The 17628-nt window shown below is 42.7% G+C and overlaps 1 protein-coding gene across 14 annotated transcripts in view; it reads right to left on the bottom strand.

The window, feature by feature from the left end:
- Positions 1 to 11223: 11223 nt before the first annotated feature.
- Positions 11224 to 17628, bottom strand: part of LUC7L2 (LUC7 like 2, pre-mRNA splicing factor) — a 65559-nt gene continuing 59154 nt past the window's right edge. For all 14 annotated transcript variants that reach the window (XM_055284177.2, XM_055284179.2, XM_063641666.1 and 11 more), the window contains 2 exons: positions 16907 to 17098; positions 11224 to 12513 (listed from right to left, as the gene is read on the bottom strand). In XM_055284177.2, the coding sequence (XP_055140152.1) occupies positions 12336 to 12513; positions 16907 to 17098 (370 nt within the window). In that variant the 3' untranslated portion in view covers positions 11224 to 12335. The remainder of the gene's footprint in view (positions 12514 to 16906; positions 17099 to 17628) is intronic.

The following is a 17628-nucleotide window of genomic DNA, read 5'->3' as shown; positions in this document are numbered from 1 at the left end:
TAGGTCCTGGGGTTAATCTAAACTACATTCGACTCCCCCAGGCCCTATCATGATACCTTGAATACCTTTTTGACTTTTTAAAGCCTCAGCAATCTCATCTGTAAGTCTGGAGATGATAACTTCTAGCTTATAGATTTATTGTTATGAAGGATGAAGAGATGATGTGGATAACTCCTCAGCACTGGGGTTATCTAGTCTGACTTTGGTAAATGTATTATTATTGCTGCCCAAGGGCACACAGCTTCTAAGTGGCAGATTCAGGGCTCAAACCGAAGACTGTTTACAAACCCCAGCTCCCGGCCGCCCGCGCCGCACCGCCTCACTAGCGCCCTCTTGCGCTAGTTCTATGCTCCCAAGCACACTTCGGATTCTTTGACTTCCCCTGTAAGAACACAGCGTGCTGATCAACAAACCAGAGCATCTGCTTCTATTTATAACTCTAAGTAGAAAATTGACATTCAGCTTTTATAAATACTTTTAAAAAACAGGAACAGGCTGCAAGTCTTTTGATTTGGAAACTCTGAGTAGCAAGGAGAGGGCTCAGAGGCCACAAGGAATCCATACGGCTTAGGGAGGGAGGGCAGGCTCTGGCCCCAGCAACTCATCTAGATGACTGCCGTGTAAAGGGGTTTGGCTGCTGATGCTCCCAGCCAAGGAGGGAAGGTAGGTGGCCAGTGCCTCCAGCTGTAAGCGGAAGCCCGGGTGTCACTGGTTGGGAGTAAGAGAAGGAGAATGAGAACAAACCATGATGATAAGTTGGTTCTGAATTATGACCAGGCAAAGGGTGGGAGAACTGTGGCCACATCTGAGCTCTGATAAGAGCAAAGCTGGAATCTAAATATTTAGATACGGAGCCCTAAAGGATGTACTTGACAAGCAATAAAAATCTTAGAAACACTTCAGTGATTCTCATGGCTTGCTTCTTATTCCAACTGCAAATTAACCTGGCAGTCTGAGAACATATTCTATTTTAACTTCCAAGCTCCTCACAGCAAACATCCTGTGTCTGGGACATCAGAAGCCTTTCGGCTCCTCCCAGCCTCAGGGCCAAGTACCACAGGCTCAGGGCTCCCCAGGGCCAGGTGCCGGCTGGAATCGCCTGTGAGGTTAAAAAATGCAGGTGATGCTGGGCGTGGTGGCTCACACCGAAGTGCTCCCAGCACTTTGGGAGGCCGAGGCGGGGGATCACCTGAGGTCAGGAGTTTGAGACCAGCCTGGCCAACATGGTTGAAACCCTGTCTCTACTAAAAATACAAAAATTAGCCTGGTGTAGTGGCAGGCACCTGTAATCCCAGCTACTTAGGAGGCTGAGGCAGGAGAATCGCTTGAACCCGGGAGGTGGGGGTTGCAGTGAGCCAAGAATGCGCCACTGCACTCCAGCCTGGGTGACAGAGCAAGACTCCATCTCAAAAAAAAAAAACAAAAAAACAAAACAGGCCAGGTGCGGTGGCTCACGCCTGTAACCCCAGCACTTTGGGAGGCCAAGGCAGGCTGATCACTCAAGGTCGGGAGTTCGAGACCAGCCTGACCAACATGGAGAAACCCCGTCTCTACTTAAAAATACAAAATTAGCCGGGTGTGGTGGCACATGCCTGTAATGCCAGCTACTCAGGAGACTGAGGCAGCAGAATCGCTTGAACTCGGGAGGTGGTGGTTGTGGTGAGCCGAGATTGCGCCATTGTACTCCAGCCTGTGCAACAAGAGTGAAACTACATCTCCAAAAAACAAAACAAAACAAAAAAAAAACCCCGCAGGTACTCAGACTCCTCCCAGGTGCAGGATTCAATCTGAGTAAGCCGAGGTAGTGGTACGAGTGATCCCGGGGCCTGGAAATCTGGAACATTTTTGCTTTACTTGGTGAGGATGCAGACTGAGTGAAAGTCTGGTCTGCTATTCAAGAAAGCTACTATTGTCCCAAGTCAGCAAGCCAAGAAACAGCAGTATAAACATTATTTAGAACTATGAAAACAAATACAAGAAGGAACTGCAGAAAGCACCTAAAGTGGTTCTAACCAGTGGTGTCCAAAGTCAGAATAGTGATTATCTTGAGAAGTGGGGACTATTAGCTTGGAAGGAGCATCAGGGAACTTTCTAGGGTGCTGGAAATGGTCCGTATCTTGATCTGGGTGGGAGTTGGGTGTTGGCCCTCCCGATCCATGGATTCTGTGTTGGTGATTGATTTCAACCAACCTTGGGTTTAAAATATTTGGGAAAAAATCATTTAAAAAATACAAATAATATACAAACAATGTAACAACTGTTTACGTAGCATTTACATTATATCAGGTGTTATAAGTAATGTAGAGGTGACAAAGTATACCGAGGATATGTATAGGTTATGTGCAAATACCACACCACTTTGTATGAGAGACTTGTGCACCCTCAGATTTAGCACTTGAACCCAGGAAGCAGAGGCGGAGGCTGCACTGAACCGAGATCGTGCCACTGCACTCAGACCTGAGGAACAGTTAGATTCCGTCTCAAAAAAAAAAAATTGGGAGGGTCCTGCAATCAATCCCCCACAGATACCGAGGAATGACTGTACATATATAAAAACCCATCAAGCTGTACTCTCAAGATTGTGTATTTCGCCTACATATAATTTAAACTTTGTAAACGTCTCCCTCCAAAGAGGAATCGGTTTACAGCGAGACTAAGCTGCAGACAGACTTTTTTTTCTTTTTCTTTTTTCAAAGACAGAGTCCCTCTCTGTCGACTGGGCTGGAGTGCAGCGGTGTGATCACAGCTCACTGCAGTCTCAACTCCTGGGCACCAGTGATCCTCCTGCCTCAGCCTCCCAAGTAGCTGGGAGTACGGGCACAGGCCACTGTGCCTGGCTAGATTTTAAATATTTTGTAGAGACAGGATCTCCCTTTGTTGCCTGTGTTGGGCTTGAACTCCTGGGCTCAAGCAATCCTCCTGCCTTAGCCTCTCAAAGTGCTGGGATTACAAGCATGAGGCACCATGCCTGGTCAGGACTGATTTTTTTTTTTTTAAAAACATATATTTACAAACTTAAAACCATCTCCACCTTTTTAAAAAACACCATATTCATGTATCCTTTGATAAAAATAGAAATTAGATGTTTTAAAAGGTCCACAAGAGTCTGGTGTACAGCCTGGGTTGAGAAGTTCTGACTTCAGAAATGCTTCCTGCGACTGCTTTTTAAAAATAGCTTCTAACCCTTTCTTTCACCAAGGTAAATTCTCATGAGTTTCAACCTCTACTTTAGAGCATATCTTTTGCTTTCCACAAGCAGAAGTTTGAAGAGAAGAGCTACGCAGTAGGTTGGTCTGCATGGAATTCCTCGACTTCTTCTAGTCTCTTCCCACCACGCACTGCCAGCTGCTATTGTTTGAAACTGACACTCAACATTACCACCAGCCCCAGCTTCATGTAGTGGAGCTTTTGAGGCCGGGCTCTGACTCAGGCTGGCCTAGCGGATCACAGGCCACAGAAGAGCAGCTCTGGATATTTGGTTTTTCAATAGGTCAGGCATGGGATGGGGGTCCCCAAACAAGGTCTTTCCCGGTTTTCCTGGTAATTCTGATGCTAGTTGGTGGTCCAGAAGCCACATTTTGGGCTACCCTGCCTAAAAGAGTCCATACTGCCAACAGGAAAAAAAAAAAAGTTATATATTTTCAATCAGATTTACTGAGGCATAATGAAGAAAGTATACCCATTTTAAGACTGCCTTTTGACAAATGTAGGCGCCCATGTAACTACTGCCAATCAAAATATGGAAGATTTCCAACACGCTAGAAAGTTCCCTCTCTGCCATCAATCCTTGGTCCTCCCTGAGCTCCGGCCCCAGACAAACCTGCTTTCTGTCCCTAGAAACCAGTTTTGCCTGTTCTAGGATTTCACATAAAGAGAATTGATTGTACAGTATGTGTACTCTTTTGTGTCTCGTTCCTTTAGCTCAGCTTTTGATTAGCTCAGCATGTTTTTTTTTTTTTTTTTTTGAGACGGAGTCTCGCTCTGTCGCCCAGGCTGGAGTGCAGTGGCGCAATCTCGGCTCACTGCAAGCTCCGCCTCTGGGGTTCACGCCATTCTCCTGCCTCAGCCTCTCCGAGTAGCTGGGACTACAGGCGCCCGCCACCACGCCCGGCTAATTTTTTGTATTTTTAGTAGAGACGGGGTTTCACTGTGGTCTCGATCTCCTGACCTCGTGATCCGCTCGCCTCGGCCTCCCAAAGTGCTGGGATTACAAGCGTGAGCCACCGCGCCCGGCCTAGCTCAGCATGTTTTAAAGGTATTCATGTTGCTGCTTTTGTCAGTAATCCCTTCCTTTGTAGAGATTTATCACAATCCTTTTTTTTTTTTTTTTTTTTTTTTCTGAGACAGGGTCTCACTCTGTCACCCAGGCTGAAATGCAATGGCGCAATCTCGGCCCACTGCTGCAACCTCCACCCCACTAGGTTCAAGCGATTCTTCTGCCTCAGCCTCCCAACTAGCTGGGATTACAGGCACCTGCCACCATGCCTACCTAATTTTTGTATTTTTAGTAGAGACAGGGTTTCACCACGTTGGCCAGGCTGGTTTCAAACTCCTGACCTCAAGTGATCCGCCTGCCTCGGCCTCCCAAAGTGCTGGGATTAGAGGGGTGAGCCACCACACCTTGCCTGTTTATCTGCTTTCTAGTTGATGGATATTTTCGCTCTTATGAATACAGCTGCTATGAATGTTCAAATGCAAGTGTTTGACTGGACATAAGTCTTCACTTCCCTTGGGTACCTAGGAGGATTGCTGGGTCATATGGTAAGGATATACTTATTTGTAAGAAGCTGCCTGTTTTCCAAAATAGCTGTACCATGTTACAACACCACTAGCAAATAGGAGTTCTGGTTGCTCTACATCTTCATTCATACTTAGGTGCTGTCAGTCTTTTTACTTTTGATCATTCTAGTGGATGTGTAATGGGATCTCATAGTTTTAACTTTTTTTTTTTTTTTTTTTGAGACGGAGTTTCGCTCTTGTTGCCCAGGCTGGAGTGCAATGGCTCAATCTCAGCTCACTGCAACCTCTGCCTCCGGGGTTCAAGTGATTCTCCTGCCTCAGCCTCCCACGTACCTGGGATTACAGGCATGCGCCACCACGCCTGGCTAATTTTGTATTTTTAGTAGAGATGGGGTTTCTCCATGTTGGTCAGGCCAGTCTCGAACTCCCGACCTTAGGTGATCTGCCTGCCTCAGCTTCCCAAAGTGCTGGGATTACAGGCATTAGCCATCACGCCCAGCAGTTTTAACTTTCATTTTGTAATGAAGGATGATGGTGATTCTCCTTTTATGTGCTTATCGGCCATCTGAATATTTTGTGATTCTGATTCAGAATGTTTAGAGATCGTATTTTGTGGAACCCTGCCTTAAAAACACCCATATATATGGCCTCCAGAAAAGAACGACTTAAAGTGATGATTTACTTATTTTTTTGAGACAGGGTCTTGCTCTGTCACCCAGGCTGGAGTACAGTGGCAAAATCTCGGCCCACTGCAACCTCCACTTCCAGGATTAAAGCAATTCTCGTGCCTCAGCCTCCTGAGTAGTTGCAACTACAGGTGCGCACCACCACGCCTGGCTAATTTTTGTACTTTTAGTAGAAATGGGGTTTCATCATGTTGGCCAGGCTGGTCTTGAACTCCTGAACTCACGTGATCCACCCACCTCGGCCTGGGATTACAGGCGTGAGCCATCACGCCTGGTCTAAAGTGATTATTTAAATGGAAAATCTAAGAGTTCCTCCCCACAACTTTGTGAAAATTTTCAAAAATACAGAAAAGTTGAAAAACCAGTGATCTACTTAGATCTAACAGTGAACAATTTGTTACACCTGCTCTTTATGTGTTTATCAAATTGTTGAACTATTTAAAAGTAAGCTGCAGACATCCAGATGCTTCATCCTTAAATACTTTAGCACTTATCTCCTAAGAATATTCTTCTATGTAATGGCAATTCCACCATTATACCCTAATAAAATTAACAAATTCATATTCAATCCATATCCTAATTTCTCCAGTTATTCCAGCCTTTTAAACAAAGATCCAATCACAGTTCAAGCCCTTTTACTGATTATCATCTCTTCAATCTCCTTTGTATTTCATTACCTAGTATATTGTCGTATTGATTTCAAGTAATTTGTATCAAACTTTCCGAACAAAAATTTCAAGAAATCAAAAAATGTAACTGGCCAGGCAGGGTAGCTCATGCCTATACTCCTAGCACTTTGGGAAGCCAAGGTAGGAGGATCACTTGAGCTCAGTGGTTTGAGACCAGCCTGGGAAACATGGTGTGATCCCATCTCTGCAAAAAACAATTTAAAAATTTAAAAAACAAAATTAGCTGAGTGGGAGAGTGGTGGGTAGGGGTGGGGCTATTCAGGAGGCTGAGGCAGGAGGACTACTTGAGCCCAGGAGGTCAAAACTATAGTAAGCCATGTGCACCACTGCACCCCAGCCTGGGCAACATGGTGAGACCCTGTCTGAAAACAAAAAACAAAAAATGGTAACTCCTATATACCATGTTATCTGGATAACTATGGGTTTTTTATCTGTTACAATCAGCTTGAGAGATACTATGAGACTAGAATAAAAGGTGCTGGAAAAGGGAGAGTACTTGCAGTTATCATCCTGCTTCATTCATTTCAGTCTTTTTTGTAATGGACATTTCTGTTGCTCCCTTCTTGCCACTCCCACCTGAGACCTACCTGTCACAATACTTTATGCCAGGAAGAGCCTTTCACTTAGAATCAAAAAGGTGTCGGCTGACTCTGTCCTATTAGTCACTCAGCATGGCTCAGCTTCCTACTCTGAAAAACGGGCATGATGGTGATAGAATATGGTCCCTTCGAGTAACCACAGGATTACTATACGAATCAAATGAGATCGTGTGGGTTAACGTATGTTGGAAACGATGAGGCACTTCATTCATTCATTCCACATTCATTGAGCATCGTCTGCGTAGGTCTCTGTGCCAGGGACAGAGATGTGAGAAAAAGGTTGCAAGGTTCTGGGAAAAGTTGCCTTGCTCTTAGGAGACACAAGATGAAATGGTTTCTCTTCATATGGATATAGGGCTCAGGTGCTAGTCCAAGATATGGAGCTGGCATGCAACTCAATCACATGAGCTGCTAAGGTCCCTTCAGAGTTTAAGCCCATTTGAGTGTATTTTCTTTTACAGGTAGCCAACAGCATCCAGAGACAGGTGTGAACAGCATTTGAGATTTGAATCAGTCTCCCAAAGGAGCATCAGAGCAGATTTTGATGCTGGCACCAGCCTTTGACTTCTGCTTGGCTGACCCCATCTCTTGGATCCCTGCTTGACTGACAGCCCAATTCTGTGAGTCTCAATGCTTTGCTTCAGCCTAAACCCTCCAACGCTGGCCATTAGCTTGCTCTGATCCCCAGATATGCCTATAGACCCCAAACCTCTAACACCCTAATGTTTCTGCTGCTACCTGGAGAACATGCCAGTGTGCTGCCTGCTGACCCTAGAGCCCCCAAGGCCCCACTCATGCATGGCCCCAATACTTCTCTGCTGGCAGACCCCTGCCTGCTTTCCCCTACTCAGCCTCTGCCCAGGGAAACCCTGTTCTCTCAGCTCTCTAACCTTTCCTAACTCCCCTGAGGGAGCAAATGCTTTTTCAAATAACAGGCAGTACAAAGAAAAATACTGAGAAAGGGCAACTTCATATTGCCTTATTTATACCCCAGGAAATTTTAATTATCAACAGTCAAGATATAATAAAATCATGATGTAGGCCGGGCGCAGTGGCACACACTTGTAGTCCCAGCACTCTAGGAGGCTGAGGCAGGCAGATCGCTGGGGCTCAGGAGTTGGAGATCAGCTTTGCCAACACGATGAAACACTGTCTCTACTAAAACTAGTCAGGGATGCTGGTACACACCTATCGTCCCAGCTACTCAGGGGCCTGAGGTGAAAAGATCGCCTGAGCACAGGATGTTGAGGATGTAGTGAGCCGAGATTGTGCCACTGCACACCAGCCTGGGCAACAGAGTGAGACCCTGTCTTAAAAACAAAACAACAACAAAAAACAACCCACAGCATTTATTTGAAAAAACTTAAAGGTAGATAACCATTACCTAAAAACCATTATTGAATCAAATAGCCTCTGCTTTTTCAGATACAAAACAGACAAGAATGTGTTTCAAGCTATTTAAGTCAGTATAGCATGTGGTAGTGAACTAATTCTGGAGGTTCCTGGCTGTGCTTGCTGGTCTTATGTTGGGGGCAGGCACTCAACTAGCCCAGGGCAGCAGCTAATTTACCAGTTAAGGGACATGTTTCAATGGTTTCACAACTGGGATAGCCATAACAGCTGAACATCCACATTAGGTATGTGGTTTTTTTAATATGTAATATTTACTTAGATTTTTAAAGCTAAAAAAAATCCATAAATGGGCTGGATATGGTGGCTCATGTCTGTAATCTCAGCACCTTGGGAGGCTGAGGTGGGAGAACTGCTTGAGCCCAGGAGTTGGAGACCAGCCTGGCCAATAAAGCAAGACTCTATCTCTACAATTTTTTTTTTTTTTTTTTTTGAGATGGGAGTTTTATTCTTGTCGCCCAGGGTGGAGTGCAGTGGCACCATCTCGGCTCACTGCAACCTCTGCCTCCAGGGTTCAAGTGATTCTCCTGCCTCAGTCTCTGGAGTAGCTGGGATTACAGGCATGTGCCACCACGCCCGGTAATTTTGTTTTGTTTTTTGAGATGAAGTCTCACTCTGTTGCCCAGGCTGGAGTGCAATCTCGGCTCACTGCAGCCTCTGCCTCCCGGGTTCAAACGATTCTCGTGCCTTAAGCCTCTGGAATAGCTGAGACTACAGGTGTATGCTACCACACCCGGCTAATTTTTGTGTGTGTGGTTTTTGTTTTGTTGTTTTGTTTTGTTTTTAGTAGAGATGGGGTTTCACCATGTTGGCCAGGCTGGTCTTGAACTCCTGACCTCAAGTGATCCGCCTGCCTCGGCCTCTCAAAATGCTGAGATTATAGGCATGAGTCACCATACCCGGCCTCTACCAAATTTTTTTTTAATTAGCTGGGCATGGTGGTACGTGCCTATAATCCCAGCTCCTTGGGAGGGTGAAGTGGGAAGATCACTTGTGCCCAGGACATTGAGGTTGCAGTGAGCTAAGATCATGCCACTGTGCTCTAGCTTGGTGACACAGCAAGACCTTACATTAAAAAACAAAAACAAAAACCTATGAATATGTAAAAATTATAACCAGCATTTATTTGGAAAAGCTTAAATGATGTACATAATCATTACCTAAAAACCATTCTGAAAGAATTTACAACATCAAATGGCAAAAGTGTGGAAATTGTAATGCATACTCGGCGATGGCTCAAAAGGCCAATGTTGAAAGCTATCACTAAAAATAGATGCTTAAAATGTAACATGGAGGGGAAAGAGGGAACTTGGAAAAGATAAAGGTATATTGGTTTTAGGTCTAATAATCACAGGTAAGAAAGTCTTTATTTAAAAAACAAGCCTGGCAGGGGTAGGGCGGGGAGGGTTGCTCATGCCTTATACTCCCAGCACTTTGGGAGGCCGAGGCGGGCATATCACCTGAGGCCAGGAGTTCGAGACCAGCCTGGGCAACATGACGAAACCCCGTCTCTACTAAAAATACAAAAATTAGCCGGGCGTGGTGGTGCACGTCTGTAATCCCAGCTACTCAGGAGGCTGAGGCAGGAGAATTGCTTGATCCCAGGAGGCGGAAGTCGCAGTGAGCTGAGATTGCACCATTGCACTCCAGCCTGGGCAACAAGAGTGAAACTCCGTCTCAAAAAAAATAAAAATAAAAAACATACCTATTTAAGGAGGCTTTTTTCCTCAGTTTTAGTTGGTGTTGATAAGCTCAGCAAAGGAGCTTTAGGATAATACTTGATGACAGTAAAATGAAGGAAACCTTACTGTAGGTAAAAACTTAGCAAAACACTCCCCAGAGGGACAAAAGTTTTTTGCAAATACGATATACTTAGTTATGCTTTCTACCAGTCACCAACACAGAAAGACCAAAAATTGCGTATGAGAAAGTGATATTAAGATTTGAGGTTTTATTCTAACTCAGTGGCATCAATCATGTAAAGAACCATGCGGTTGAAGTGGTCCACCGTGGCACGCAGCCCCACAGTGATGGTGCGCTTCATGCCCTATTCGTGTTGGGGCAGCCTATACCATCTAGAAACCACAACTGCAGTAACCACTGATATACAGACCTGTGTTACTTCTTTTTTTTTTTTTTTTTTTTTTTTTGAGACAGAGTCTTGCTCTGTCACCCAGGCTGGAGTGCAGTGGCGCGATCTCGGCTCACTGCAAGCTCTGCCTCCCAGGTTCACGCCATTCTCCTGCCTCAGCCTCTCCGAGTAGCTGGGACTACAGGCGCCCGCCACCGCGCCCGGCTAATTTTTTGTATTTTTAGTAGAGACGGGGTTTCACCGTGGTCTCGATCTCCTGACCTCATGATCCGCCCGCCTCGGCCTCCCAAAGTGCTAGGATTACAAGCATGAGCCACCGCGCCCGGCCCCAGACCTGTGTTACTTCTACAAGTGTTCCATTCCAACTGTACACATGCTTTAGAGTTCAAAATCTAAGTCCAGATACACTATTAAAATGGGCCAGGTCCAGGCATTCTTCCTCACAGCAAACAGCTAGTGCTTTTGATCTTACTCCAAACCCCAATGTACGAAATCTGAAGTGCTTGTAAGGATTTAGAACAGCACAGACTACCAGGAACAAAGGAGACACAAAACATTTCTCAGCAACCAAAAATAAAAGAAGGGAAATGGGCCACTGAGGCAGATGGGTCTCTCAGATTAAATGCCATATAAATTGCATGTGTGGAACCAAATACAGCAGAAAACCCTCAGTTAATGAGGCATAGCTTGGTAAATTGGGAACTTGATGAGGGTTTTTTTTTTTTTAACGTAATCTGGTATCACTTAGAATGGCCTTAGTTTCCCATTCTCTCACCACCTTCACAGAGGCCCACATGCCTCTGACATCAAATCTGTCAAACTTGGGGACGAAGGACATTAACAGTTCTTAAAAGGTGACCTTAGTGATACCCACAGATACTAATTTCATTACTTAAGGAATTTGTGTTCCTCAGAATTTCCAGAATCACAAGTGATACCTGCCAATTACAGTTTAAGTTACTAGTGGATATACAACTCTTCAATGCAGAAACTTAAGTCTCATTATGTTGGTTACATATACTGTTTTTATTTGGGTTTGTTGAATGAGAATTAAAAACACCCCAGTTTCTTCTCCAGGTCGAGCCCTTCTCTATAATGGTCATTACAAACAACCCTGAAGTGGCTGGAATATAGTCAGCAAGGGGCCCACATGAACAGCTCATCTGGAATCTCTGCAAGTACATATTTATGTCCTTTGGTGCCTTGCACAGTAAGGCACTGTTAATGACGTAACAGAACAGAGGAAATGCCCACAGCAAATAGTTCTAGTGACAATTTACTAGACAAGTTACAGTTTAATAATGGTGGTGGTGATTGTTTCTTTCATTTTATTATTATTTTTTTACAATAAGGGTGTAGCCTTTATACTCCACACACACAAAATAAAACAAGTGCTTATTACGAAGAGTCCCTGCCCCCACCCCCCTAGAACATCCTGAACATAGCAATTCAACAGAACAGAAAAATCAAGACAAGTTTGATTTCAAAATTTCAACAAAAAAGCAAAAGTATGTAATGCAACAGCTGTTCAACTTCCAACTCTAAATAGGCACCATTAAACAAAAAACCCCAGTATTTTAAATTTCTCCAGCACACATTCCAGGATCAATGCTCTGAACTGTAATCAGCTAGTAATTCATAACGGGAATACAGCCTTAGAATGGAAGCTATATTGCTTCCCTGCCCCCTTTCTCTTACAATTGGAGAGTGTAGGTATTAAGGGATACAAAGTCAGAGGAAGAATTAAAAAGAAAAATGCCCAAAGCTGCAGCTGTTTGGACTGGGAAGACAGCATTTTACAAACGTTCAAAAAATCCCAAGGCAAGTAACACAGTTTGTTCACTATCACTCTTAACTTGAAAGAATAAAGAGATCAGCATCTTATTATATAAAACTGTACTTTCAGAACTGTATTACAGGTTCACCAGAAACTATGGATGTAGTTTTAGGCATCATCAAGGAAAACAGGTTCAGTTCAGATCAAGTTAAGATACTGTACATCTAGCCTAGCTGGATCTGGTGTCTGGATCTGCTCACTGTCACCCTGAACAGCTGTGAACTAAACAATAGTACGTAACTCCATAGGAAGCTTAAGGATTGAAGAAATGTACACAGCTAGTTAGATCTCCCCTGCTTCGCGCTCTTCAGAGCTCCTCCTGTCTTCTGATCTGCCATTAGCACTTTCATAGGACCGCTTCTTATCTTTCCGATCTCTGTCACGAGGTGATCTGTCTCTTGAACTCCTGTCTCTGTCACATGATGCTAAGTCTTGGTCTCTGAATCTTTCTTTTGAGGATCTGAAAAATATTAATTTGAGGAGCAAAATATGTTGGGAAACCCAAAAACCCAAATTAAAGAATAGGATAAATATTAAGCTCTTGATAGTTGAAGATATATAGAAGAATATACCCATGACAGAGGAGTCAGTTTTCTGACAAATTACAGAGCACTACCATAGTTGATAAGGGCATTAAAACAAGAAGATGGGTGAAAAACAGCTGAGGGGCAGAAGGCTAAAATAATTTCTTACAGGCTACTCTCATTATCTCAGAGACAACACAGAGTTTCTCCAATTCATAAAAGGTATTTTAATATAAATAATACATAGATAATAGCTTTAAAAAGTGAAAGAAATGTATTATCTAAATTTTAAATGGCTTAGAATAGGGGCCAGATGGTGACTATCTGGGGTGCTGCAGGTCTATGCAATCTTTGTGGCAGTTCTTTTCTTTTTAGAATGTAAAAACCATCCATAGCTTGCTGGTTGTACAGGCTACCGGCCAGATTTGGCCTATCGGCAACAGTTTGCCAACACCTGACTTAGATAAAGAGAACTACTCAATTATTAATATGAATTTAAATGACCACTTTTAAAAATCTACTCATACTGAGTTAGCTTATTCAACCAACAAGGGGAAATAAAAAAAGACAAAGATGCTCATCACGCTAATAAATCTTGATTAGCCAAAACTGTTTACTACCTTCTCCATTCCCATACCCAACTTCAATAAGAAAAGTAAATAATAAACCAATCAGAAGGAAAACCAAACATATTATGGAATCAGAATAAACATGGAATCTTCTATACTTCTAACATCTAAAATTGAACAAATTACATTTATTTGGTTCTTTACAGGTGACACAGTACTTTTACATAATTATCTCACTCAACCCATATTCAAAATTAGGATCTGAGGCACTACCAAGAACCTGAATAATACTTTCAGGAAAATACAAAATATGACTGTTCAGTTTTAGAAATATAGTTAAGGAGGGTTAAACAAAAAGTGGTTCTAAAATGTCAACTTTGAACATTCTACTTAATGTTTTAATAAACTTAATCTTAAAATGATATAAAAAGACTGGGCATAGTGACTCACACCTGTAATCCCAGCATTTTGGGAAGCCAAGGCGGGCAGATCACTTGAGTTCAGGAACACACCAGCCTAGCCAACATAGTGAAACCCCGTCTCTACTTAAAATACAAAAAATTAGCTGGGCATGGTGGTGCGCACCTATAGTCCCAGCTACTCGGGAGGCTGAGGCAGGAGAATCACTTGAACCTGGGAAGCGGAGGCTGCAGTGAGCCCAGGTCACATCACTGCACTCCAGCCTAGGTGACAGAGCAAGACTCCATCTCAAAAAAAAACAAAAAAAATCACAGTGCCAATTCTAGTGATTCCACGTCTACACTAGTCCTATCCATAGCCTTTGTTGGAATAAAATATGAAAAGAGACGGTAAAAATGACACTAGTGTCTAAAAAGACACTAGATGCTAAACAGTCCCAGTGATCAGTAATAAAACTAAAAAAATAGTATCAACTGCTATGTCCCACACATAAGTGGTTTCCATATACTATTTTACTCAAACTACCAATCATCTTAACAAAGCAGGTATTCTTACTATCTCCACTTAGTAGATGAGGAAAGACAGGTGAGATAATTAAATTACTTAGCCAAGGTGGGAGGTGGTGGCTCATGCCTGTAATCCCAGCATTTTGGGAGGCCAAGGCAGGGTGGATCACCTGAGGAGTTCGAGACCAGCCTGGCCAACATGGCGAAACCCTTTCTCTACTAAAAATACAAATATAACCAGGTGTGGTGGCCAGGGCCTGTAATCCCAGCTACTTGGGAGGCCGAGGCAGGAGAATCGCTTGAACCTGGAAGGCGGAGGTTGCAATGAGCCGAGATCATGCCACTGTCCTCCAGCCTGGGCGATACAGTGAGACTCTCGTCTCAAAAAAAAAATAAATTACTTAGCCTAAACCAATGAACCCAAGTAATCTGACTTTGGAGTCTGCACTAAACATGTTTCAACAGAGCAAAAAGAAAGATGCAAATGGTCCTCATTTACGCAGGGTACTATTGCCAGGAAGAGGTCACAAAGACAATCTATATCAGAGACAAGTATTTCACAGTAGGGAAAGGAGAACAGCAAAACATAAAAGGCTTTCAGTATGAACTTTTTACCTTGAAAAATTAAACCCAAATCTGTAGCAATAACTTGATGTTGTATGAAATACCAAGTAGGTTTTAATACCAATTATCTGATAATTTTTAGTAAAAACAAAGAATGATGCTTTAAAAGAGAATAATTTGAATTCAAAGATGAGAAAGTGCTCGAGAAAAGCAAAACTTTTAATAGTTTTACAAAAATAATCCTCTTTATGAACATGCTGACATCTTGGATATGATCATGTATCATGTATGGTGGAAAAAACTCCTATACAACTTCATAAACGCAGGAAGCATCAGGGAGTAAAATAACACAATCTCAGATGAGGGGACTTCACGCCCATCCTTCCCATACCCACCACCAATAAAGACATTTAGGAGTTCAGCAACAACAACAACAGTTGGGCAGATTGATACAAGAAAATGTCTAAACCTTCCATCACCTAGCAGGATAATTCTGAAAATTCATTGTGCAGATAAGACAGGTAACTTTTAAAAAATGCTTATTTCTGAACACTGCACTGAGGGTAGACCCCCAAAATCAGTTGCAAGAGTGTGAGATAAGAGGCCTACAAATCACTCTGTCCTTTACAAACTCCCTGCTCATTCTCTGCATTTGCCTAGGATATTCACTCTATATGGAAGATCTTTTCGCTAGCTGATTCTACCTGTTCAAATTTTACCGACTACCTGAAGCCATTTTTGATTACTGTTATTTGTCTCATCTAAACTCTCGGATCATTTATTCTATGATATGCAGTTTCGTACTTTATAACGTGGTAGTCTTATGCCAGTCTAATTATTGTCAAATATGTTGATCCTGTGTTCTAACTCACATAGGAAACTTTTTTTTTTCTTTGAGGGACAGAATCTTGCTCTGTGACCCAGGTTGGAGTGCAGTCATGCGATCTTGACTCACTGCAACCTCCACCTTCGGGTTCAAGCAATTCTCCTTCCTCAGCCTCCTGAGTAGCTGGGATTACAGGCATGTGCCACCGTGCCCAGCTAATGTTTGTATTTTAGCAGAGACAGGGTTGGCTGGCCAGGCTGGTCTTGAACTCCTGATCTCAAGTGATACGCCCATCTCGGTCTCCCAAAGTGCTGGGATTATAAGTGTGAGCCACCATGCCCAGCCTCATATAGGAAACTTCTTAGAGCAACTTAAAGTTGTTCAACTATGTTATACATCTTTCTTATGTTTTACTACGTCTAGTACAGTAAAACATATGCAATTATTAAAATCACCTTAATACTAAAAAACAATGCCAGAATATAAGAAATAAAATATTGAGAGCCTATTAACAAACTCAGCTTATGAGTGATTTCAGGGAATGGAAAGTTGAGTCAAAAAAAAAAAAAAAAAAGGAAAGATTTAACAGCTTTCTGTGGATTTTATTATAGATTTTATGTGGAGTAATCCACAGAGTAAGTAAGACTAGTAGGTACTAGGCACTCAAAAAATGTTTATCATACATATACTTTTGAATAGTTGTCAAGAAAAAAGCAATTTTAAACATGGCTTACATTACACAGAAATTACCTGGTTTAAGGGCCATCATGTGACCTGAGAAGTTTTGAGAGTTTGATCTATACAGACTATGAATGCTAAACTCTTCTACCACATTATAATCCTTTGTCTATTCTTAATAGATATTCAAGTCCTCAAACATACCTTACCCTATGCCTGCACCTTTTGAATGTTCTCACTAAACCAAGGGAAGTCTTGGATCTTCCTTAGACTGCCTTGCCAAGCTGAAGGTATGTAACAGTACATATCTATAGTGCAGATAAAACAAGACTATACTAGAATGTGTCTGCTCTGAAAAAGCATCCCAGCTTAAATAAGTTTAGAAAACAATAAATCAAAGCTAAACAACTCTTTTAAGGAAAGGACTTCTCAGATCCCCTAATTTGCTGATCCATACTAAGGGCATTGGTATTTAAAATTATTTACCTGTGAAGAACTTTTTTCCAAGACACACTAAGCAGAGAAAAGCAATAACCTCTGCACATATTGGTTCCAATTTCTTGCTCTGGCTCATAAGTATATTCTTTCAAAACTACCCATATAATCACAGAAAAATGTTGTACACCCACACACAAATGTGTACATATTACCAGATGCAAAAGTTTCAAACCAATAAACTGAACTCTAAACATAAGTAACATAAGTAAACATAAACAACTCTAAAACATTAAGGTAGCTCCATATCCTCTGATTGACACATCAATACCTCCTCTTGGATCGTTCTCTGCTCCTATCTCTAGAACTGTGCCGACTTCTCTGGTGGCTACGGCTGCGGCTACGGCTGCTGGAGCGGGACCTGTGGCGATGACGTTTCTCCCGAGATTTGGATCGAGTTCTCCTCTTGCGTTCACGTGACATGGAGCGAGATCGATGTCTGCGATGCTCTCTGGACCTGGATCTACCAGACAAGATTTGATTTTGTTTTTACTTTTGTAATTACTACATTTTTCATTTATTAAAGCCTTTTCTTTCTTTAAAGAGAAACTTTCAGTAGTCTTAATGTCAATTATATTCCAAGTCAGCTAAATCTACACTAAATTGCTGGTGTGTTAATAACTACATACTAGAATTCAAAATCAATAATTCTCAGCCAGGCGCCGTGGCTCACACCTGTAATCCCAACACTTTGGGAGTCTGAGGCAGGAGGATCGCTTGAGCTCAGGATTTCGAGACCAGCCTAGGCAACATGGCGAAACTCTATCTCTATAAAACATACAAAAATTAGCTGGACACAGAGGCACATGCCTGTAGTCCCAGCTACTCAGGAAGCTGAGGTGGGAGGATCTCTTGAGCCAGGGAGGTCAAGGCTGCTGCAATGACCTGATGATCACACCGCTGCAGTCCAGCCTGGGCAACAGAGTGAATTCTGTCTCAAAAACAAAAACAAGACACTGATAATTCTCAGAGATCAATCAGTAATGTATAAAT

The sequence above is a fragment of the Symphalangus syndactylus genome, chromosome 6 (genome assembly GCF_028878055.3).
Source record: "Symphalangus syndactylus isolate Jambi chromosome 6, NHGRI_mSymSyn1-v2.1_pri, whole genome shotgun sequence".
Lineage (NCBI taxonomy): Eukaryota > Metazoa > Chordata > Mammalia > Primates > Hylobatidae > Symphalangus > Symphalangus syndactylus.
Note: the sequence above shows the minus strand (reverse complement) of the source record. Positions and strands in the feature narration are given on the sequence as shown.